The following is a 25,924-nucleotide window of genomic DNA, read 5'->3' on the forward strand; positions in this document are numbered from 1 at the left end:
AAAGACTTAGTACATTTTCTTAGAAGAAGAATGAGCTTCACAGAGGTCAGCATTTTGTCTTTGTTGCTTCTCTTTCCAGAGCGGGGACAGCAGCTTCAAGCAAATCTGACACAGCATGCTCTGCATTAGCAGTTCTCTTCCTTCATACATCACCCTGTCTGTAGCAATACCCTTTAGATACCCTCCCATTAATCTGGGGGTGGTTCATCCACCTGCATTTCCCAAGGAGAAAACTCAGCACAGTCCAAATCCCCATGTAGAAAACAACCTCTCCCTGTCTCGCAGGGAAGGAATTCACCTTGAGACTTGCTCTCATTTCCTGTGGGATTTATTAAATCAGAGAGCAATGAAGCAAGCAAGAGATGCACTGTCTGTTTGGGGTTCAGTTTTTAAAGATGACCGCTGTAGGACACAGACTCCCATTGCCAAGCTTACAGGTGTCATCTGAAGTACTAAGAAGAAAACCAAGAAACAGTGAAAAAAATCTTGCTATTTTTGCTTTTGTAACCTGAGGAACTCTGAAAGTACACACTAGGTACCAGCAAAAGATCCATGTGTGCATTCCTGGTAGTTCTTCAAGATCAACACGTTATTTGCTAGGCGCTAATAATAAAGATGGGTGTCAGGCAAAACTCCGAATGAATAATATCAGCTTCCACAAGTTCCTATTGCCATGAGCAATGGTGTCCACATGATGAACGCTACACAACCGAGCCAATATTTCTACAATAGATCTTTACATCTCTGTGGAATAATGAAGTTCACTCCACTGTCAAGATACGTTCCAAGCATGCGTGTATGTATTTCATTATCAAGACAAAAGCCAACAGCCAACTATTCAGCAAGAAATATGTATCATATTCTTGACAAATAGTGTAAGTAATAAAAAGCTCCAGTTTCAGAGACAGGAATATAGTTAAGAACATTTTTCTTCTAGCATGAAAGACTTTGAGTTTAGTTTTCCAGCTACAGAGTTTTATCGATGAAGCAGAGCTAATTTGCACTCTGGGAGGAGATTAATGTAAGATCTTTTAAATATATTTTCTAAGAAGAAGTCAGAGTGCAATCTATTGCAGTAAGTATCAAAACAGAAAAAAAATAATCCATTTTCAGGAAGTGCATGGCTTGTCTGCTGATGTAAATAATCCTCTGAAATATCAATTCTTGCAAAAAGGTGTTTGTTTAGAAACTGATACATGAGGAGGGCTTTCATCAGACGCTAAACTGTTCTGGCTCAGCCTGTCTCCTACAGCCTACTGCGATTAGACATCCTGTATTGATGCCAGCTTGGTTAGCTGCCGAAAACACCTTATGTTAAGAAGTGTTATTTTTAATTTCAAGTATGAAAATACTGACCTAGAATACCAAATAAAATGTTTTCAGGGCAGTTATGCAGGAAGCTACGTGTAAAAACATCCTTTGAAATAGGATTTCACACATGCTCCAAATGTTAACTTTGAATGTATTATTTGAATTTTTGCTCAAATTACTTTTCGGTACCATAACTCTTAATCTGTAAACTTTTAAAAGTTAAACATTTCCTTCTATCACAAACCTCGCAAACTGACTTCAATTTTATCACAAAAGATTTAACTGATGTTATACTTCCCTCTTAGGAAACAAACACATAAATGAAGTACTTCAGTGGAGAAAGAATGTTCCTTCCTACACCTCAGTTACTAAATTAAGCCCCTCGATGGTGCTGAAGAGTTCAAAAAAATCACTAAGCACTATTCTCTGTCCATGGAAATGCAGCTTTCATAGCAAAACAAGTAGTTGTACACAAGTAAACCTCTACCAACATTTTAAAGAGCACTCCTTGAAATAATAAGGGCTGATGAACCAGATTGTCTTCTCCTTTACCAATTCACACGCTGCCTTTGCATGATCTAAACCTCAGTACATAGAAAACAACACAACAACTTTTTTTGGGGAAAAAAAAAAAGCCAAAAAAAAAGCCCCAGTCATCATGCAGACAACGAATCACTACTCTCTTTTTAATGACCTTTTTCATATTAGGAAACAAATACTATGTCCACCCTCTTAGTCCTCCATGGTCTATGTTAAGGAACCGAGGTTCAGCTGGAGTCTCTGAAAGACTACTGTACGTTTCCCAGGTAGGGTGATCAAATCTGGGCACAGCAGTTACCTGCAGTTTCTCACGTTGTTAACACCTTGCACAATGACAACTGAACTTTGCTGTTTGTTTTATACAACTCTCTCATCCCTTCCTGGCACAATACTGACAACCTAGCTATTTCCACTTGTGCTTTCAACTTCACTTCAGCTAGGGCACTCAGTGCCTTTCATGACTGAGTATCATGTGGGGGTTTTTTCTTTTTTTTGTTTTTCTAGTTATTTCTTCAATTTGACAGGAGCAACTTGCATTTTGACCCTGTCTTCCCACTGACTTGTAAGCCCCTGACAATGCCAGCTTGCTTAGTTTTAAAAAATTTACTACCTATTTATTGTTCAGATAACTATTGAAGACCTGAACAGAACTAGGATGTGGGGTTCTGCAGAGACATTTGCCTCAGGGACCCCCATCAGTATTTGAGACAGAGTATTCGAGACAATCGCACAGTTTGACATCCAACAATGCAATGACTTCTCTCTGAAAGCAATTTCTTCTCAACTTATTGCGTAGTCATCTGATGAAAATTAAAGATAGAGCCACACTCTATCTTATGAGAAAGCAACATTAGCAATACCGAAAACCTTCAAAGGAGGATTGCATTTACTGCCTCCCTATTCTCCTAAGTAGCCAAGTTCCTAATACAGCTTAACACATCTAATGTTCTACTGCTACCAAACGGAGAGAACTCAACCTCTGCTCACTCCTTTAACCCTCCCTGCTGTAGCTTGTGGGTTTGTGGTCTCCCTCCCATGGAACAGTCTTGTCCTTCTCCAACTGCTTAATTTACTCAAATGTTAGAAAAGTAGGACTTCCCTCTGGCCCTGAGTGTGCGGTTATGTTTGTTTGTTTGTTTGCTCCTGGAGGCAGGTACTGTAAAACATGGGAGGCAACACTATGTCAGCAGTGTGACAGACTGCCTTACAGAAGGAGCATCCTCTCCCAAACCTGGTGGCAAGGAGCTGGTTGTGTTCTCCCTGTGCCTCATGGCATTGCATCCTCTGTCAAAGAAGGAAATCAAAGTTCTATGACCAGGTCAGTTCCTGATAAAGCCATATCAATACTTTCATTATCTTTTCGATAACCGCAAGTGGATTATTTAGTATTTTTTCCAAATTTTTGACCAATGCTCAAAGAAAGCCTTATTTGCTTCTTTCTGATTAGGTGGTTTATAGTAACCTCCAAACACAGATTAAATATTCTGCAATTTCTCCCATCATTCTTTCCTTTCCCTTCCCCTTCTCTTTTTTTCCTTTCTTTCCTCATCTAGAGCCATTCAATGAGCCCACCTCTTGCCTGTCCTGGAATTTCTCAGCAAGTATACATCATATTGTACACCACACAAATCCTCCTCCTTCTTGCTCTCTACGTCAGATTTGCAAACCACTGGGGAAATCCCTTCATCAGCCGTACTTGGTAGAGCACTCCTGCTGCTTCTCAGACCCAGAAAAGTATTTGCACCTTTTCGAGGTATGCTGCAGCCAGCAGTATCATATACATTGCAATGGTGCCTCAAACCCACAGGTTTCTGGGTGCTTGAAATCTGAATCACAGAGTAACTCCAGCTGTGGAAGGACCTGGGGAAGCCATAGCCAGCATAACCTCTGCCTCAGGCAACCTGTCTCATCGCTTCTGCTTAGAAGCATAGAATCTTTTAGGTTGGGAAAGACATTTGAGATCATTATCAGAGTGTACTGACCCTACCTTCAGGGCAGGAAAGTGTGTCTGCAAGGTGCACTCAGACTGATGACAACCAGTGGATCTTCCCTTGGAGATCACCAACTGGAGTGTTCCTGGAGCCAACTCTGACATCACTCCTGCAGGTAACCAATATGGACAGATGGCTAATTTGGCTTTAAGCCTGTCCTTCGGGAGGCTCTACTCACTAGTCAAGCTTGCTTCTGATAATGATAACACATAAAAATTCTGACATAACATTGGGTTTTATACCAGCATTTCTGATTCTTCTGATTTATTTTCTGTAACGTTGACATTTGCAATCAGAAATCTCAAATTCCAGTTTCCTTGTTGCAATCAGCTTCTTTTGAGGTCTATAAAATACTTGCAGTACACTTTTCTCTGAGCACATCTGTCACTCAAAATTGTTCCATTAATAATATTTTGAAATTTATGTTCATGGATCAAAAGTTCCATTTTCTGAGCTATATTTGTTGTGACCGGTCAACTGAGTCACCGCTCTCTCCTTGCATCACTGTAAATATAGAACTGCCTATTTGCTTTCCAATAAGGCCTGTACAGAGAAAATAGAAATATAATTTCCAAACATTTTTTACAAAACCAAAGCCTACGTATACATCAATGCAATAGGATTGTAGCTATATTTGTGGAATTTATTTTTGTGATATTTCCTTAAGTTTATACACATGCCAAGTGTTCAAAAATATTTTAGGTAATTCTCAATTATTTGCTTTTTCCCCTGCCAGAAAACTAACTAGTTAATATAAATTAGTTAAATTCTAAAGAAAGTTAACAGCTGGAGAAAATGAAGAAAGTAGGCCTAAGATGTGGTAACAGAATTTGGCCACGATAGTCCTCTGTGGACAATTCTATTTGAATTTAACACTTGAGCACCATAGTGTATTGAGTTTAGTATGAGGCAGTTTGTGGACAATTAGATGGTTGACAAATTCAAATACAGCTATCTGCAAAAAGAGTGTGCACAGCACAAACCTTTAAGCCCTACATTTCTGTGGGAAAGTGCTATTTCCTTCCACAAGACCCTAGGTGTAATAATGATTCAAAATACCCAAGTGACCCAAATCCAGAATGTCTAATTCTTATGTCAAGAGAGGGAGGAGATATTTGCAATAATTACACTGAGTTTTACTCTCTTCCTAGCTTTGTCATATGCCCCTCTGGTAAATCACTCGTTCTGTGCTTCATCTCTTTAATTCAGTCTTGATATAGTTCTACTTCATTGTGATGCTTTGATAGCACATTCATTAACGCTTGTGATACAAACAAAAGCCTTTAAGGAAGATGTTCTTTAAAAGCTCCTAGAGAAAGGTCAAAGAAACAAAAAGTAATTTCTTTTCATTAAGTGCTCATGGAATTAACAAAACAATTTTCTCATTTTATTTCTTAAAATATTTTTTCAATCCTGAGAAGCATGTCCATTGTCTTCCAGAGACTTTCAGGGGTTCATTGTAGTCAGCAGCCATCTGACACGAGTATCTGTCTCCCAAAGTGGAACCCAAAGTGGGTTCACTCGGCACTGACCAGGGGATCAGCAGCAAAACCTATTTCTCCCATACACATCTGTCATGGCAAAGACAGAGGTTATGCATTCTGCATACCTGATGGCACATTTTTGCCATAGATAGAGATGTGTGATGATTGACAAGAACAGCAATGCTTTTTAAGCTAAACTGACCTATTTGTATCGAAAGGAAACCAGCTGGAAATACTCTGACGTACCATGAGACAAATATCAAAGCACCAAGATGCCTAATCAAAAGCTCCCAATCCTGAAACGCCTTTCCTTTTATTTTTATTTAGCTTAGCTCCAGCAGTAAAAGCAGTAGATCAAACATGTTCCCCTTATTACCTTGTTCCCCTTATTACCTTGGTGAGAACTAAATTAATTTAAATCTCAAAAAAAGGTGAGGTATGGAAAAAGAGCAACCAAAGCACTTAACGCTTGGAAGAAAGGAACTGTCCTTCTGTTTAACAGTCGGACAGATGCAGGGTAGATCACATTTCAGCATTAGTTCAGGTCTATTTGTTCTTATATGTCTTGAGAGGTTTAATTTTTGCCCCATTCTTGAGTTTTGTTAATAACTTGACAGAGACCAGAATATCTTTTCCAGAGTTTCCCAGCCCTGCCTCATAGGTTCTTGTGAACTATAGTTTATATTTTAAACTGCTACTCATGTATTCACAAAGCAATGAATATATAATTGGGACATTTCTTTTTCTTCCTGTTTTTAACCGCCGCTTAACTAATTATGCTCCAGAGACACCATCTGACTTAACTGCAGCAATGCTGAATAATTCAGAAATAAGGGATATCAAATGCACAGAAAGGAAAGCTGTCATGAAAATCCCCAGGGCTCTGTTTTAGCTAACAAATCTGATAGCACATCAGTTTCCAGCCCTGCCTCTAGCACTCTGATGAGCTGCTACTGCTCCAGCTATTGTTCCCATCTATGGATCTTTTTTTGTCCCACCAAGAGAACCTCCAAAGCAGTACATTCTTCAGACCGAAATACCAAGCTGTGAGAAATGGGTTAAGGACACCAAAGTTTACTTTTTTCCATTACTATAATTTCTCTGGAAGGATGTCCACACTGTTAACATTACTCTTACAGAAACCAGAGACACACACACACACACACGAAAAAGGCTCAGAAAGGCAGAATTCTCCAAAGCAAATATTAACAGATTCTGACCTTATGGCTAACACCAAGTTTATTTAAATAGAGAGCGAATGTACAAGACACCAGAAGTCTCAAGGTGTATTTTGAATATAAAAATGATACTCATCACTGCCACACTTCCAGCTAGCAACATTTACTTACTAAAACCTTGCTCACCACTGATACATGTTCATCCGTGCCTCTCAGAAATTTCAGAATAATTAACTACTATGGTTCTGCCCTTAAAAACATATTGTTTTTTCCATGCTATTACACATGCAAATCACAAGAAGAAAATTATTTCATAAAAATAAAATTAATATGTTTACTTGCCCTTTTTAATAAAACAGCATCTATGGTAAGGTAAAGTGATGCTACCAAAGTTTTTAAAGTCGAAACAGCTTTCAACTTAGATTCACATGCACTGTCTCCCCCCCGCCCCAAACATATAGTAGCTTAAATGTAGAGACATGAAATATTAGTTCTAGCAGAAAGGGTCAAATAACTCCGAACACTCCTCCCAACATATAGGACCTATTTAAATAGTTTTCAACTTCTGCCTCCAGCTTTATGAGAACTATTCCTGGTGCCATGCTATTACTATCAATGATGCTGTTGCAAGTAAGAGAGTAAACAAAAAAAGCTATGTTAATTTCAGGCTTCATTAGAAATGGAAGTGAGAAAACATCAATGCTTGTTGAACGAAAATAGAATCAAGTATTGGGAAAGCAACATCAAAGTTCTCAGAGAATCTTTCAAATACATCTCATCTTGCTGCTCTCCCGTACATCTTGTGCCCGTTACTTCATCAGAACCAAGACCGGATCGTTTAAAGTTTTGCAAGAATAGCTGTTCCATATATCTGAGATACACAAGGTCAGATAGTTCAGGAACGGATGAAACAAGTATCACGTAAGCTTTGGAAAGGGCAAATGCAACTTTCAGATCTATTAGTACAGATCTTTCCAGCAGATAGAGATCAATAGCACTGCTGAGGATTGTATGCAGACTGATGCTGCATACAAATCTGGCCAGCTACTTTCAAAAAAGGAGAAATAAAACTAAGCTTAGAGCTGTGCCAGAACAATCTGAGGAATTACGGATCTTGAAGCGAAAACGGAAACGACATGATTGCTCTTTAGCAACAGATCAGGAGATATCTGACAGAACAAATATTTGTAAGCATCTGGCTGGAACAAATATTTGTAAGCATCTGGCTGCTTAGGTGTGTTCAATTCATATCTAGAAATATCAGCACTTTTAGAGATCTGAGGTATCATCTCTGTGGCTTTCAAGTTGCAGAAGCCCTCTAGTCCTGCTAGTGTCATAGCTTTACAGGTTAAACTCCACGTTTTTCTGCTTCAGTTTTGTTCTTACATCCAGAATGTCACAACATGCAGAAAGTTACAAATTCATTTAATAAAGTTTCATAATTAACTTCCTGAGTCAAATGAAATAATTCAAAAAAGCATCTATCTTGGGAGCTACAGCTATCGCCTCCCTAGGTAATTAACATTTCTGCAGTGCCTATTGTTTACAGACACAGAGCAAAGTGCCTTTCAAGCTTCTTTCAGTTATCTCCTGCATTTCCAAAAAATTCCTTTTCCAGCTGGGTAATAGCTGTTTTTCCATTCAGGGCATGCTCTTCTTTTCTTTTCTTTTTGTAACTATTCAAAGAAATTGTTCAGAGCAAAAAATATTTTCTATGAAGCCTGATTCATTTTGCATCTGAATCCTTGTACTGTTTAGCATGGGCTTCTGTAGAAAAAGATACTTGACTTTTTTTTTTTTTGTAGATGTACCTGATGATGCATTTGATCTAAACAGAGACTCTAAAACTAACAGTGCTTGTGTGCCCAAGCATCATTAGAAATGCCCAAGAATTTCTGGTTTCACGATGCACTGTACTTTTTCTTCTTTACATGGTTACTAGGGAGACTGTGTATTTAATGTTCCTCACAACAGTTATGATTTCACCAATATTACCTTGAGTAGAAAGTTCCTCTGTGCAGGAACTGCAGGTCTATTTATTCTATGTTCTCCCATCTCCCTAGGGGAAAAAGTTTTAGTGTCTAAACAAAGGCAGAAGCATGACAGATTCCACCTGAGACTGAGGGGTGATGCTATCCTAACTTGCAAGCAAAAGGAGTAGGGAGTGGCTGAGGTTCTGAAATATTCCATGACCACAAAGGGTTGAGGGCTTTGGCAAAGTGAGCGTCAGGATCACGTCTGCCTTTTTCACAGCTGTTACCATGCTGAAGAGTTGTCCCTGTCTATGGTCAGCTTTCACAAAAAGTGTTTCTCTCTTGCTACAGTTACTGATGGGTGAAATCTGTTCTCAAAGAAATTCCGATTATCAATCCTCTTTGACTTTGAACTTTTCATCGCTAAATTTCTGTCTCTTCTCTTTGCTAACCTCTAAACTGCTATTAAGGTTGGGTTTTCTTTCCTCTCTTTTTTTTTCTTCTTTTTTTTTCTTTTTTTCTGAATGCCACTACTGACAATCACTCTATAGGTCACTTGAGTTCTTTGCTACAACAGATTTTTCTGTTTCTTTTTAAAAAATCTAATTTGTCCAGTGACATCAATCCTGTTATGCCATGAAGCTTTACTGATTTATGTAGGAACAACTTTCTACAGGTCTACTGTGTACTCAGCTCTTGAATGTGCTCATGCACTCCCACCGAGAGGATCTGTAGGTAGTTTTAAACACATTTGTTTCTCTGGTTTAAAGATCTCCTCATAGTTTCTTTATTAAGACCTAGGCTAATATGCATAGGTCAAAGACTTTGAAGTCAGGGCAAAACAACTTTGAACAAACTTACCCCTGAAAACCATGTCTGTAAATGATGTCAATGTCATTAAGATAAGCATTTGCACGCAAAATACTGCTTGGATTTCATTTAGTCCTATTTGAACGGGACTTTGCCCCATCAGCCAGTAGATGGAGATGTAAGTCCAGTAATTACTGCAGAAAACAGCTATTTGGCAGCCCTTGATACAGCTGAAGGTTTGTATAATACAATTTAACGAAGGTTAGATTTCTTAATAAGCATTAGATGAGACAGATGAAATCTGTCTACAGTTAAGGCCCATCTATCAGCCTTCCTTCCCACTGACATTCCAACAGCCTGTGGTCAACCGTGCCCATGGAGCTCAGGAAACTTTCATGTTCAAAAGACTGTTGATAAAGTAAAAAGGTAGAAGGTGAAATAGGCAGTCAAAAGACGTATTTTCTAATACCTGATCATGTGTTATCGAGTATTTTAAAAAAGCTTGATCATTATTCTCTTATAACACATTAAAAAAAAAAAAAAGTATAGCCTTAGTTCTCTCAATACCCACATTTTGACGTTTTGAGTTCTTTCATGCCTATGTAAACTACGAACATGTTTTTACCTTCCAGTGGATATATAAATGTTCTTAAAGTATTACCATTTCCATTGAGACAGTCACAATACTCTGTTTTGGTATTAAAAATTTATAATTCTATTAAATTATCATTATAGGATCTCATACTGGAAATTGTTTGCAATAGTGATAATATCTTGGGATTTATGAAAAACACAATTATATCTCTTAACATCTCTCTGCTGCAGAATGATAATAATATCCCTATTTATCTGAAATGGAAATGCAAGTGATAACAGTAATATAAGATAAAGCATAAAAATTAAGGGAATATAGTTGGACATTTATTATTTCATCTTTTTTTTTGTTCATGCCGCTTGATTTAAGGTTAAATGAGGACACCCTTGAAATAATAGGGCCCATATATCAACTAATTATATATATTGTAACAACAATGGTGGAGTCAGGCAGCCTATTCTTCTTCCCTGGATGCCCTTTGAACAAGTCAGGAACAAACAAAGATTGTGCTTTGAACAATTTTGCTGTTTAAACTGTCAATCTGTCAAGTAAGATCACTACAAAATGGGCTAGGCATTAAGGCACAGCAGCGAGTTGGGGACCTGAGACATTTCCCGTGGGCTGAGAACTTGGGAGGTTTGCTCTCCTTCAGTGCCTTCTGCTAGTCTCTTCGAATCCACTGCTGCGACGTCCCCTGACAGCAGTTTGAAAATACTGTTCCAAACGACGTTTCTCCCCTCTGGTTACCTTTTCATTGGGTACTCTGAGAGGTCTTTTGCACGTTCACAATGCGTGGAAAGGAAAAAACCTATTACTGTGCTCCCACTGTACTCCTGGCTTATCACCACCGCATCCCTCCTGCTCCTGATGCACTTCATGTCCAGAGGTCATTTGTACTCATGGGAAACTGAAGTGGTTATCTGCCCTAGCACAAAAAAGCCCAGGTTAGTTCTGCAGAATCATCTAAACCTTATGCTGGAGAACCAGGAGAGCGGAGGGAGTGAGTCTTCTCTCTCCTTCCAGGCACACCTTCTCTGTAGGGGTAAATGGACTTGGGTAATTTAATGCCTATGGTGCCTCTGAAGCACTGAAAATAACACTGACATATCAACTTGACAAAAGAAAACATCAGAGAGGTTGATTTTAATAATAATTCACTTGAAGAGATAGCTACATGCTGTTTTCCTACATAGGACATAGGTTTTTTATAAATGAGTAAGGCTAATATATGAATCTTGTTCCTTAACAAAGGTCTTGTTGATTTATGGAACAACAAATGTCAACTGTTTTGATCCCTGTTTGTTCCTGGTCTCTCAAAAGATACACATAGCATTTTACAAATAAAATAAAGCAAAATTGGAGTATTTATCATAATTTTCACCCCACAGGTTGCTAGAGGCGTTTTCCTTTGCCTCTTGGCAAAAATATTTTTGGTTACTTAAATGACAACGTATTTTGGTTACTTAAATGACAAGAAAACAGATCCTACTATGTCTGGGGATAACTCACAATGTGACCTTGCTTGTCTTATTTCCAAGGTCTTCACCATGTCAATAACAATACTGAACTCTTCTAATATTTTAAACAAAATCTGTGCTCTCTTTTTCTTGCTCGAGTCTCAGATAAAAGACCTGCAGATAATCGCCAAGGTTAACCACAGCAGGAATGCGGGTAGGACATAATGGCTGTCAGGGAGATGCAAGACCTGCCAATAGCCATTACTACATAGCAATCACCTATAACCCAACATCAAACCCAAAACTCTCTTGAGAGAGTATCTGCAAACTTCGTCTTGCATTTGGTTCAGTTCAGTGTGTTGCAGTAAAAACCTACATGGTGCAACTCAGCAACCGTGGCACTTCAAACAGGACTTTGTGCACAACTGAACCATGAGGTTCTGGATCCTGGTCTCAGGTCGGAAAAGGGTGGTGAAGAGCCAGGAGCCGTTGTGCTGTAAATCTGATGCCACCTGGAGTATGGGGAGGACATCTTGCATACCATATTATAAAAGTTGGCTCATCAGAAAGAAAGGCTTCCACATCTGACATTTTTTCCAGGGCCACAGAAGTACATGTTGCAATTTTTGGCTGAGAAAATGGAGGAATCACCAAATGTATTGTTGGAGAGACAGAAACTTTGTGTATCTTGATTCCTGGCAGATGGTCTTACAACCAGGATTTAGAACAGAGTTTGCCATTTGCACAAACCTCAGACAGAGCCCAAATAACACTGCAATAAGCTATAAAAATAGGAAGTTTATCAGAATTCAAAAATCTTAGCAAACCTAAAAAGTGAAAAAAATAAAGGCAAAAAAGACAAAATTCAAAATGTTCAGCTAGAAAGTATCATGCTGATCTAGGGAGAGTGGAGACAGATGTCCTTTTTGGACAAGTCACTTCAAAGAGGTATGAAGACAAATGCTTTGCCTTCAAACATGTAAGGTCTGAATTACAAGAGGAGGATGGTGAACACTTGGCTAGATACCAGTCCCACAGAAAATGGTGTGGAGGTTACACCACAACACAAGCCTGGCCCGAATCAGCGATGTCAATGAAATAGAGACAGGAACATAGCCTCTGAGGCAGGTAAAGTCACCCACCTGTTCTACTAGGCAATGATAAGGCTTTGGCTGGTGCAGCATCTGGTCTCACTGTGGAAAAAGTCCAGAAGAGAGCAAAGGTAATAGTCAGACATCTAGGAATCATGACTTACTAAGAGATACTGGGAAAAACAAATATTTGAAAATGAACAACGAACTGATCTGAGTCCTCAAGTGCTTAAAAGGTCTTCTCCCAGAGTATACGACAAAATATAAATGGGTTAAAGCTGTGGCAAGAAAATTTCTGATTAGATACTATAAAAACAGTACTGAAACATTGGCTATATATAAATTTCTTCCCTTCTTTTCATGCTTGCAGCACACACTGCATTGCTAGCTTAATTTCTTCAGAGTGGAAGCCAGAAAAATCTCTTCAGCCCAGGGCTAAGGGGGTGCTATACCAATATAACTGGACAGTCAGAATTAATATATGTGTCAGAATTAATCTATTTAGACAAAAAATCAGGAGGTCTATATCGACAGGTGAAGACACTTCTCTGCCATGCTTAGTTGATCGCTGTGCCTAATAAAGAGAGCCATGGCCCTTGCAGGAAAGGGAAGAGAAGCTCTGTGATACAGTGGAGTGCCTGGCACGCCCTGTAGAGCAAGGGGGACGTGACTGACACACACATATACCCAACTGCTCATAGTGGACAGACACTAAAGACTGCTAGTAAACTTGGGCCAAAAAATAAGTATGGAGCTTGCATCCAACGTCCATATATGAAATCTGTTTGCAACACTGAGGGTTCTGACAAAATTAGTCCTTGGCTTTAGTCTTAGTTCCAACTACCTGTTGGAAGCAACTGTAGTACAGGTATGGGTGCTCCAGACAGCAGCAGGTCATTCTTTACAAAACACGGAAGCAAAACAGAAATGAAAGTGGACACAGATGTCAATCCCAATTTTATGTTGGTAAACACTATAAAGTGTAAGAGAAAGGTGTTGGATTTCTGTTACATAATGCCAATAGGTGTCACCAAATTCTGCATGAAAGTTCTACACAAAATGGCTTGAAAAGACAAAATTAAAAATAGAAATAATTTCAAAAATGTGATTTCTTTCTCTTCATGGAAAACTGTCCAGGCATAATTTTATAATTTTCAAAGCCAAGCCGTCTGTATCAATAGCATGCTGATAGCATTAAATAGCTCACCTTCAATCACTGAGCAACAGATCTCTGTCTTCTTCTTGGCCACCATCCCATTCTTTTTTTATGTAAAGAAGTATTAAATTTATGTCCAGAAACTACTTAGTTTTCTAGTTGCTGATAGTTTTGGTGACCCACTGCATGAATCTGCCCCAGCATATGGGGATATAGACTGTTAAGCTATAAAGTTAATACTTATGTGAAATAGCAGGCTAACAGCTCTAGAAACATTACATTCAAGACCTTACGTTTTTATGCTAACCAGGAAGCTCCAAGTGTAAAAGAAAACTAGAATTATGAGTTGGCATGGAAGCAGGAAAAGCATAGCTACTTTGGCACTGCAGCATCAAGGCATTATGAACAAAATTTGTTCCCTTCATTCTCAGGAGGCATGACCCATGAGAAACATTCGAGTGAAAAGTCATGTATCAAACCTGAATAGGGCTCAACTAATTTCTTGAGTGATTATTGTGAAGTTATAGAAACTATATCGGCAATGGCCTCTCCTCTCCTCATTTATGTCTTCTGACCTGGCCTTCAGAGAAAATGTACTGGCCGTATAGAACCTCTACAAGCCAAAGACAAGAGAAAACGTTTGAATATTCATGTGTTCACTCATAAATGCTGTGTTGGTGTCAGTATTTTTCACTGAAAAATTCTAAGATTTTTAAAGGGCCACAGGTGGACACACTTTGTAAAAGCTATAGTTATCTCCACTATTGTTATCTCCACTAAAAGTCTTCTACAGACCACCATGACCTGTCAAAACAATAAATCAAGATCTTAAATTTCACAAACTCGTGCTGGTTGGAGACTGCTTCTCTGCAGAATAATGCCTTTGCATCAAACATTCCTGTAGCATGGTTCAGAACAGTAGCTTATACTCAGGCTTTAAAAAAATAGACAATTGTTTCTGGTTGTGAGAGGTTTTATGAATATGTTTATAGGCAGAAATCAGCCATAAAAGACACAGACTATAAAGCAATGTGAGCTATAGAACAGAAATCATTGTCCAAAGCACTTTCTAAACTTCAGAAAACGATCGTAAAATTGTAAAAGTACTTGTCAGATTTGAAATGCAGTCTTAGCAAAGACTTTCTCTGCACCAACGTGTTGTTAAAAAGGATATATAAATACTGAAAGTAAGGAGCTGCAAAAGAGTTTTTCAGCAAGTATGTCATATTCAAATAAAAGAGCATGCTGACAGCAGCTTGCATAATAATAGTATGATTTTATATAAGCAAATAAACAGAAAATGCCAGGTAATCTTCCAAACACACAACTGGCTACATTAAGATCATGTTAATCCAAGGTTGAGAGTCTGTGATGCAAGGGAAAAGAAAACTACTGATCACCCAATTTCATCTCCCCAGTACATCCAAAATTTTACCAAAAAAGTGCATCCATAAACCATAAACTGTCCCTATTGCTCTGAGACCTCAGTACTACAATGTCTCTCAGACTCATACCCAAAGCACTCTGGCAAGGGTGTGGTGATTCTGTTCCTGTTTTATAAATGGGAGGCTGAGTACAAGACCTAAAGTATCTTGCCAGAGGTTAGAAAGGTGCTTCTACTTCCTTGGCTAGCCCAGTGTTTGCCAAACTATTGTTCTGGTCCTTTGTTAGAATTCTTCAGCTTCACCTGCTCTCAGTGAGGTCTGGAGATGACAACAGCTCTACATCAGAAGGCAAACAGGCTGTTGTGGAAAGGAACCCTCAGAGAGCAAGGAGTGGTTGTATACAAAGAAACGACTAAGTTCTGCAGATAGGTGCTGGAAGTCTTGGCATCCAGTGTGTAGCACAACACTTCTCACTTAGCTTTTCCATCCTGAGTTGGCATCCAATAGCGAAGCTCTTAGGTCTTACCTGAAACTTCCCCTCCCTCCTGCATCATAAAGTTACACTACCCTATATCTGCTCTGAGGAGCTGTACAGCCCTTTCCTACCCTAACCGATCTGTGCTGTATCAATCCTCTTGATTAGTTTGTGGGTTTTCCAAATAGTTTTTTTGAGTTGAATTGCTGATGTTTTCTTGTCTGGTTAAAAATATGTTGCTGCCGGCATGAATGGGCACTGATGCCAGTTTTCAGATCCAGCATGTGATAACATGAATTGATGTAAGTGCTTCCAGGAAATAAAGAGCAGTCATCCCCAGCAGGCTTGAGCACATCAAACCTCTGCTTTAAACTTCCACAGAGCTTTTAGCCTGGACAGGCTATTAAATCATATGAACTGACATGCTGTATATCACAGTCCATTATAGTAACAAGGTTACCCTATTAGTTTAAGTGGCAATTCCTTGGGTTAGGCAAACTCCTCGAGAGACTGGCGTGCTTACAGCACAGGAACAGCCACAGAAGGGCATGCTTTTACATCCCAAACCATATGTCCCACAAGGGAATGCTTCCAGACCTCTGCCATGAGAGAAACAAAGCAGCGAGAGATGAGAAGCCAGGGTGATCCTTGCCACAAAGGAGGTAAACTGGTGCTTCCCGCTAATACACTAGAAGAAAATTTCCCAAGTCACCTCAAATTCTGCTGAACGATCAGTGGCCCCGGGATCAAGGCAGTGAGCATCATCGTGACACGTCTGACAATTTCCAACAATACATCAGAACACCAATTTGCTCTGTGTCATTTACACAGCCCTGAATGCATCAGGGGAAAACAGCATGAATTCCCCCTTTGGAATATATTGGGGTAGCTTTAGATGAGTTGCAAAAGAAAAATCACTACAGCCAGCCGCGATGAGATGCAAGTGTGACAGATCAGTTGAATGTGACATAAAATTTCTGTTGTTTCTGTGTCACATGAAAAAGGGAAATCAACAAGGAGTTCACAGATTTAGTCTCTGGATGGGAAGGCAATTTTATGAGGGCTGAAGTCCAATTTCCATGCCTCTAAAGATTCAACTTATCCTGAACAACAGCAACACAGATATTTAAAAACCCCCACTAAACTAATCTTAAAGGCTGCATGAGATCCATTTATGGAATAGTTATCAAACTTTCCTGAACACAATGAGAGTACAACAATATCCAATAATTCACATAGGAGCTTTGGCTGAAAACACATTTTATATAGTTACAGTTTGATTCAGTGAAGCCTATGGGAAACCTGGCATAGCCAGTGACAAACTACACATGAACCAAAATGATAAATTTTGGTAGATGAATGCATCCTGAGCCAGACACCGATAGAAATTTGTCACGTGACTCCCAAGTTGGTGCTAGAACGTCATCATCTGTACCTGAATTTGACATTGGGCAAATAGGAAGATTCTGAGTGTTATACAGTGATACAGAAATTCACAAACATCAAGTCAAATCTTGACTTCATGAATGAAGGCCTGAGAGCAGGTGTGAGTGTGCATCAGAAGAAGCTGATGTATGGAACAAAGCTCCAAGCTGTGTCCTAGCAAAGTGTGGCCATGCTGTCTGAGCAGTGCCACAGGTCTTTGAACAACAAGCCATCTCCACACTCTCACCACAAATTAATGAGAATGCCCAAACTCTTCAGAAGAGGGATTCTGAACTGAAAGACTGCACCCAGATAGGTACTCTCCAACAGGAGAGTGCCTATCAAACACTGACCATTGTAAACTACACTTCAAACTAAAGAAAAAAGGGGGCGAGGGGTGGTGTGGGAGGAATTAATTCCAGAAACAGTAGTGCTCAGTAAGCTTTGTGCTGCTGTTACACCAAAGGCCTACCTGACAACACTTTGTTGTGTCAACAGCAAGCACACTGCTGACGTCTGCTGCAGCAGTATTTTGCACACGTGCGGATAGAAAGCAAATGTATTATTAAACAACTGCTTTTAGGGCTTCTGTAGTTTGATCTGGTTTTATGTACATTATTTCTTAGGCTGATGTGACCTTTTCTGCTTAACACACATACTGAGCTGGCATTTTAAGTGAGGGGAAAAAAAACTCATCAGTGTGATTTTTGGATCATGTACCCATTATTTGCTGGTGTTTTACTAAAAATGCTGGCAATTTTCCAGTTCATTAAGGATCAGCTCAGATCTGATGCTGTTGGCAAGAAATAAAACTATTAGGATACCAACAGTAAAATATTTAACCTAAAAAGAAATAAAAAAATTCCTACGCTTACAAAACAGTACCCTAGTAATTACGGCGTTGGCTGAAGCCATTCCTAGTTTTAGTGCATATGCACCTAAAGGAAAACTGCTTTGTTTCTTTAATTCTGTAGAAGCTGTCTTGGTCAATTAAGTTACTGCTATCTAAAATGGTTTGCAACGTTTACCACACTTGTAAGCAAGGTATAAAAGCTCGAGGTGTCAGCAGAGAATGGCCCAGGAGAAAAGCAATACTGACTTTGAATTGAAACATAATTCCTCCACTAAGCAAAAGTAATACCAATTACTTAAACATTTCTATACCCTTACCATTCTAGGCAGAAGGTAGTTTTGAGCAAAGGTATTGCCCTAGGTCAGACAGCCTTCAATCCTGCTGCCAAGTGTGGGGACGAGCATGGTGGCTCCACGTGCAATGCTGCTTTTCCACATGCATCGCTATGATGCTCTTCCTGAGATAGGGAAAACACAAAGGACTCTTGCTGATTTTCCCAAGAACTGTGAAGTGGTGCCTTTCCACCTTCTGGAGATTCTGATTACACCAACTCAGATTACAAGAATTATCTAAGTCTCATTGTCCTTTATGTTCTTCCTCACAAAGCCATTTAGCTGTATGCCTTATGAAAGCAGGCAGAGCAAGGTGGGTATCGATTGATTGTAACAACAGATTATCCATAACAACCACATCTGTTTTGGGCTGCACAAAGCCTGGTCTCATCTGAAAGTTTCCTATGAGTGCCTCCTCTTCAGGGCTCTCTTGTCATTGAGAGATGCACACTGTGAACTGCAAATGTGTGAAACGGCTGATAAACAGCCTTGCAGCTACACTGGCGGTACAAAAGTTTTACTTATACACAAACTTTGAGTGCTGAACCAAATGATGTAGGTGACTTTCAGTAAGTGGTGAGAAATTACAGCTGCTCAGGGAGCCAGAAAGACTTGCAGGAGAGCAAAGGAAGCTCTAGCAACTCTGGAGTGTTATGTGATTGCAGTACGTACACCTATGTAGTGGAGTGGTCACGTTGGTGGCTGATGTGAAGTACTTCATCAGCACTTAAACCAATGTGAGATGAAGACTGATGGGCCTCGATGGAGATGAGTAAAGAAGAACAAGCAGAATAATGAAAATAAGCCAACCAAATGCTACAATTATCTCCCTCTCCCTGTACAGAGCTGGTCATTCCCTGGATATCAGGGTCAATTTCCACATGAATCAGATCCATTAATTCAAAGTAGTACAGAGGCTGTGCTAGAGACACAAGTTTTCTGTTGCTGTTGTTTCCAGGCTTTGTTCTGGGGAGAGGAAAACTCTGTGTTTTAAAACTGCCAAAACCTGCAGGATGGAGTTTTGGCCAGGATTACCAACAAGATCAGAGCCTGTCCTGCTGCCAGCCCTGCCAGGATGCACACTGAGACCCAGAGACTGCAGCACTGACCCATGTCTGTCTGTCCGCTCTCTGCTGATGCAGACTAAACCCTGTTGAACCTTACATGAGAATGATTAAAAGAATAAAGAATCGACCTTTGTTAAGAGTAGGAGATAATGTCTATGAATGAGCTGACACAGTACTGGGGTCGAAGGCTGGCTTATCAACGACTATTTATAAATCAGCTTGACACTGTTCAGGTTTGACAGCCCTGTGTTTAAGTTACAGCAATACATACACAGTAGCAGTACCACTGGTCATAAACAGAACATCTGCTGGCAGAATGTGGACTCAGCTATTGATGCATGTATTGCATCAATCTCCAGCAAAGACAGCATTGACCTAAGGTCTGTTCAGGAAGCACTCTGTGGAATAGAGAATAACCATCCTCAGGTTCACTACTTGCTACTCTCATGCAATGCTGAAACCTTCTCTTAACTAAAGCATGTGCCTATTTCTTTTATGCATGGCCACTGGGGCAGGAAAATTGGGAAGGTTTGTGTTTCCAGGAACCACTTGTGAATTTTACAAACTGTTGTCCTGGTCTTTTTCCCCATTTTTGAGGTTTTATAAACCTGTACAGAAGCTGTTTGCTTCTATCACCTTTCATTGGTACAAAACAGCCTACATGGAAGTTTCTGGGCTTGGATTCTTCTGCTACGGTTACCTTCTTTGTTTGTTCTGCTTCATGTTCCCACTCTCCCTTTTATCGCTACTTACTCAAAGGGGTCGCTGGGATCAGCTCTCTGGAGCTCTGGAGGAATCGGTATTCTTTTGTAGTACATTTCCCAGTCAAAAGCTCCTCGCATGGCATCCCCCGCCTGTGCCTCGTAGCCAAAGTGATTGTGGTCAATGACATCGATCATAGGACACACGATGGTTTTGTGGTTTAGTGCAATCTGGTCTGAAAAATGAAAGTAGAAAATAGGAAACGGCATGTCTAGTCAAGCCATCTATCATATTACTGCAAAGTGAATCCCACAGGTTTTCTGGTGTTTGAAGATTGCTTGCTTTGTTCCCTATGGCCCCCAAATAATTTCATTTTTCAAATCTGTATCAAGCCTTTATCTAAAGTGGACTTAATGCAGTTGGGCAATGATTAGAAGCATTTACAGTTCTTTAAAGGAAGGCATATCCCTGCGAGACCCACCGGAGTCCAGTCATCTATATCTCTGTCACTTTGCTACTCTGAGCTGTCCCCAATCTGTCAGCTACAGAACAAGCCAGCAAGCAAAATGTAAAAATACTCCTTCAGCTGTGGGGAGTGTGCACGGCAACCTCCTGCGAGAGAGATTTGTGTTCCCAAACGTGAATCTCAGCTCTTGCAACCAGTCAGCCGCTGTTCCTGTGGCTCTAGTGTGCATCAGCTTTGAGATCAAACGCTGCAAATTAAAGGCAAACTCCAATGTGAGGAACAAAACAGGGCTTGTGTCCATTTTTGTACCGATCTCTGAGATAAAGAAGGCCCCACAGGATTATTCTTAGTTGCCTGTTTTCTAAAGAAAGGAGTTTCTTTTTGCTTTAAAAAAAATAAAAATGGAATTGTAAGGCTAACTTAAATTCCCAGTTCTAGTTTAAGGGCAGGGTGGGCCTGGGTCTGCTCCACAGAAAAGAAAGTAAGATATTCTAGCTGCAAGAATTAGGCAGAAGAATAATGGTTTGAAATGAAGAAGTACAGGGGAAATTTTTAGCTGTGTTGGCATGAAAGGACAGTAGAAAAACTATGAACTCTTGAAAACACAAACTCTCAAAATTCCAAGTACGATAAAGCTCCCAATCATATCCTAGATTTTTTAGAAAATGTCATATATATTGTGGCACTTATGTTGAAAACTTGCTCTTTGGTTTTAGGGATTAGATTTCACTGGCGCTCAGTAATGTCCTAGAAAAATCTGAGGGCTGAGACTGGAATGAGCACTTAGATAGGAAGGCAGGTAATACCGGGGTAATGATTAATAATGCATATTCTGCTTCCTTGTTTCTGAAGGATTGAAATTAAGAAAAAAAAAGATTATGTTAGCAAAACATCTGCATTTTTCATATTTATTCTCAGTTGTTTAGAGACTGCACAAATGGGGGAACAATGCTGACTGCTATAGAGAAATTAATGTGCCTGGAAGTTCAGCAGGTTTTTACATCTTTATCCTTTAATAGAGAAATAAATTTAAAGCACAGGCTCTCACAAAATTCTAGGAAACTCATCTCAGACATAATGGCTACATTACTGTTGCAGTTGCCAAATATAATTACATTCACTGGTATATTGTGTAGCGTTATCTGTAATCATTACGTAAAGTCATTTTTACATAATCTCTTTCCTGTGCTGGTCCTGCTAATAGTTACAGGCCTTATAATAGTCTGCCTATGATCCACCCCTTCTAAATTCCCTGGAGGAGAGAAACTAAATGGGATTGATTTGGCTGGAGCAGGTTAAAGGTAGATTCATAATACTTTAGCATCCTTCTCTTGATCTTTAAAAGCTGCTGCCTTTAAACAGACCGATGGATTGGAAATCTTCAAGTCACATGCACAGATAGCCAGGGAGAAAATTATTTGAGCAATGCTCAAACTCAATTCCAGTTTTCATTTCTGCAACTCTGCAAGAATTTTGCAAGTAAGATGATGCTTACCTCCCTGTTCTTGTCTGTAACTGCACAACTAACTTCTCAGCCCCCAAACTGTTTTGGAGATGAAGAGGAACCACAGGAAGTTCTCAACTTTTCTTGAAGAAACCAGAGTGTTTGTAGCTACGCACACCAAAAGGCAGAGTAATCAAACATGCAGTCCCACTGTTTCTTTCAGTATGCCCCAAATAGTGAATTCTGCATACACACTTCTAGGCCTAAATGCAGCCCAAATACAGATTCAGGACACGGAAAAAAAGGTGCAGGGCTAGCTCATATTTACAAGAGAGGCAGTATCATAGCTTTACAAGTGTAAAAAAAAAGCTGCTGCTTTTGCCAGCTACATTTCTCCATCCCACCTGCTCCTAACGCAAGACCGTGAAAGGCACAGCTGAAATGCTTAACCGCTTCTTTTCCACTGCCTTTATTCCTCATCCTCACACAAATTCCTACTGGTCAGAAAATTTCCATGCAGTATTTCAATGCATATATACTGAAGATAGAGGGAAGAACAGATAGATAAGTATCACTGTAGATGTGAAAATCTGGCAGATCTGAGGGAAAGCCTAGAAACAAGAGGGAACAATGCTCAGAACTTTCTCCCTAGCAATTTTTAGCAACATGTGCATACATATTTCAATTCACCACTGTTAGCACCAAGCTGAGCTAGCATATGGGGCAAGAAGCAGAAGTGTTCAATATCGGATAAGCCACTCTCTCAAAGAAGCATGTGTTAGCTTTACAAGAAAGAAGTACCCCTTTAATTTTAAGTGCTTGTTTCAAATTGGCTGGTTAGTTATAATGCCACATTGCAAATACTGCTATTTTCCTACTTATATATGTGATTATAGATGGTGACATTTCAGCAGCTCAGCAAGTTATCTCTTAGTATCCAAACTGTCATAAGAACTTGTCTTCTCAGTCTTTCTCACTGGCAAATAACTCATCATATAAATGCTGTGGAGATGGACAGCTAGAACTAGCAGGTGTCTCAATAGCTTGCTAAGCATGATCTAATCATGACGTAATTTTAAGTCTTGATCAGGAAAAAACCCTTTTTTGACAAGCCTAGCCCTGAAAGCTTATGGCACAACTAATCTGTCATCCATCTCCCCTCCTCCTGCTGCAACATCAACAGAAGAAAGGATGTGCCTGCATCTTTCAAGCTAGTTCATTGCTATGTTTCTTACCTTAAACCTGCAATAACTGCAACTTCACGGTACACTAGACTCTCAAGTACAACAGCTGGAGCCCAAGTCACATTTTTCCTTCTGCTGACTTTATAGCACTGAGAAGGGATAACAAACAGCTGTGTTTGCCAACATTTTTACATGGCTACAGCTGCCTGTTCAGTGAACATCAGGCAAAACTCTCTGAGATCTCAGAGTAGCTTATCTCAGTTTAGAAACCTATTTAAGCTAAAGAAATAAACTAAATAAAGCTTAAAGAAAATAAATAAAAGCTGTTTTGCACCTGGTTTTAAAGAAAACAAAACAAAGGACTGTAACTGAAAATGTCCATGGCTCAGTGCCACAAAGCAATTTAGACACTTAACAAGTACTGAAATAACTTAGTTTTCCTTCAGTCTAAAAACTGATAGTTTTTAGATCACTAGTTTTCCACTCCTCATCCTCTAGCTTGCAAGGTCTCATTTAAAAGAAACAGTAATTTGGGACAGTGGAAATGATTGTCCCTCTCAGTCCCTGCCAGTCTCCAGAGCAGGGCTGAACTGGCCTCTTCCTGAGGACTTTTCACTAAACATGGCAGATACAATCAGATCTAAATTACAGCAGCTTCAAAGCAATAAATACCCAATTCAGCTTCTGTTTTGGTTTCCTTGAATACCATTCAATAATATCCAGTGCTGAGTGAAGAGTTGATCTTTATACAAATACTTGCAAAAATATATGAACTTTACTATTATTAGTCGCCAGGTGTCATCTGATTTCAATATAGTAAGTATTTGACATCTAATGTCTATGAGAAAGTTATCTCATCCCTTTGGGAAAACAGGGCATGGGGCATCCTTAAATACACTGGCTGTGTGTTCCTTCTCTATTTGTCTGGTCTCATGTAATGCTCTACTTTTTCCTTCAAAAATAAAGCCTTGATCCTGGGCTTCAGTGTTCCTCAAGATTAATTTCTAGATCCACTGGTTGATTAGCTAAGGGTATTTCTAGTACATGTGGAAGAAGAAAGATCTCGTTCCACTTGAGATCTGGGACTTGGTCCCTGATGAAGCTTCTCTCATTTTCTCAGCGTTCTGACTTGATGTCAAGGGAGATCATTAGTTCAATACTCAACTGCAGTCTAACTGAATTATGAATATTTTGCTACCATTTTATTTATTTTTCAGGATTTTCTGGTGAAATCCAGCTAGATGTACCTTCACTTCAGACAAGAAAGCAAGAAAAGGAGCTGATATTACAACTTGCAATTTTCCCACATCTAAGTTAGCAAAAGAGAAGGGCTACAGCTTCTTTACAGTAAAGATATCAGAGGACAAGAGTGAGAATCATCTGCAAATTTTGTCTTTAGGGGTAACATCATATGTGCAATGGGACAAAAAGTCGATAAAAGTGGATGTAGAACACTTCGGAGTGTTTAATGGTCACTTGATGAGGCTGCATGTGGAAGGCTTGTTGAAACTTGTATTTCCCTCTGCTGCTTTATGTCATTTGGGCTTTACAGAAAGGCATGGAGGTTATTTGTAACACACTAATGTTGTGATTAAGGGCAAAGTGATAACAAGGGGATAGACTGTAAGTGTAATTTGATATGGAAGCTGGAAGGGATGCAAATTTAGAATTTGGATATAATCTTGTTACTGATCTCAAGAAAAACTAGTTACTTGTTTCCCCCCCCCCCCCCTCAAATGATAGGAAAACAGAACAGATCCCTTCTTGTCTGTGAATGCTTTATCAGATTATTGTGTGGATAAACCCGTCCCGCCAAAAAAATTCATGAAACAATGACTGCTGGGGAACACTATCCTGTCAGGTACTCATGACATATTCTTTTAATCAACACACACTTATCTAATAGTAAGCTCAGAAATTTTCTTTGGTTTTGCTAGCAAAAAAGCACTTGGCAAAGAACATACACTTTGCACGTAGTCAAGTGTGTAGAAACGGGGACATTGTTTCCTGAAGTGAAACCTTATACTACAATAATTGATTCCTTCTATTCCTTCCACTAATGGAGCTTTGCCGGCTGCAGCTGGAACCCAGCAAAGCAGTCAATAGCAAATCACTCTTTCTGAGGTTCCTATTGTAAATGCAGTTGTTATTGGATCTAACTCTGAGGTCTCGGATACATTTACAGCAAAAGCTGCTTTAATGGAATGTGGAAGACTAGGAAGGAGTACAATACCTGCATAACAAAAGTTTTCAGGTTACAGTAAGGGCATAGCAGAATGCTAGATTTAGCAGTGTATTAAGTGGTAGTAATAATAAAACAAATTATAACTCTAATAGGCCAAAGTGAAGTAAGACTTCAAAATTTTACCAGTTCTTTAGTCACAAGAACCACAAAATGGAGCTGCTCACATTTGTCTGAGTTCTCTTTCATACAGACTCTTCAGACACTGCGACACAGCTCCAGACACTTCCGTACAGTGTATGTCCTGCTGATTGTGGGACATGACTTCGATTGCTTAAGCTATGCTGTACACTCTGGTTTTAATGGCTGATGAACACTCATACACTTACTAAGCAAGGGAGGCAGCCAATTCACGTTGACTTCGCAATGGGAATCCAGAAATGTCAAGACTTCTCCTCTAGCCAGCGAGGCTCCTAGCAGTCTGGTCCGAATGAGCCCTTCTCGTTTCTTGGTACGTACAATCCTCACTTTGGCAAAACGGACCATGTATTCCTCCAGCTTCTCTTTTAAATGTTCTAGAAAGAAGGGCAAAAAAAGCGTCAGTGGTGCCAGGCCTGGAGGAGCCAACAGAAGGCCAGGTTGGCATACAACCTGCAAGCAGCTTATCTACTTCCATCTCTTGTCACTTCAAGTCCTCCAAAATCTGCCACAAATCCTCTCTGAGGCAGTTTGGAAAGTGCAAATGTTCTCTGTTTTATCACGCAGAGGAAGACACTGACACTCTGGACCTTTTACTGCAGTTGCTACTGGCAACCTGCCATCC

The 25,924-nt window shown here is 39.7% G+C and overlaps 1 protein-coding gene across 1 annotated transcript in view; it reads right to left on the reverse strand.

The window, feature by feature from the left end:
* The window catches only part of GALNTL6 (polypeptide N-acetylgalactosaminyltransferase like 6), a gene marked incomplete at both ends in the record, with an annotated part of 462,129 nt that overhangs the window by 56,349 nt on the left and 379,856 nt on the right, over window positions 1-25,924 (reverse strand). The window contains 2 exons of the mRNA XM_084264175.1: window positions 19,877-20,060; window positions 25,491-25,676. Coding sequence (XP_084120301.1) covers window positions 19,877-20,060; window positions 25,491-25,676 — 370 coding nt within the window. The remainder of the gene's footprint in view (window positions 1-19,876; window positions 20,061-25,490; window positions 25,677-25,924) is intronic.

This window comes from Gallinula chloropus (assembly GCF_964237585.1).
Source record: "Gallinula chloropus genome assembly, chromosome: 4".
In the NCBI taxonomy this organism is placed as follows: domain Eukaryota; kingdom Metazoa; phylum Chordata; class Aves; order Gruiformes; family Rallidae; genus Gallinula; species Gallinula chloropus.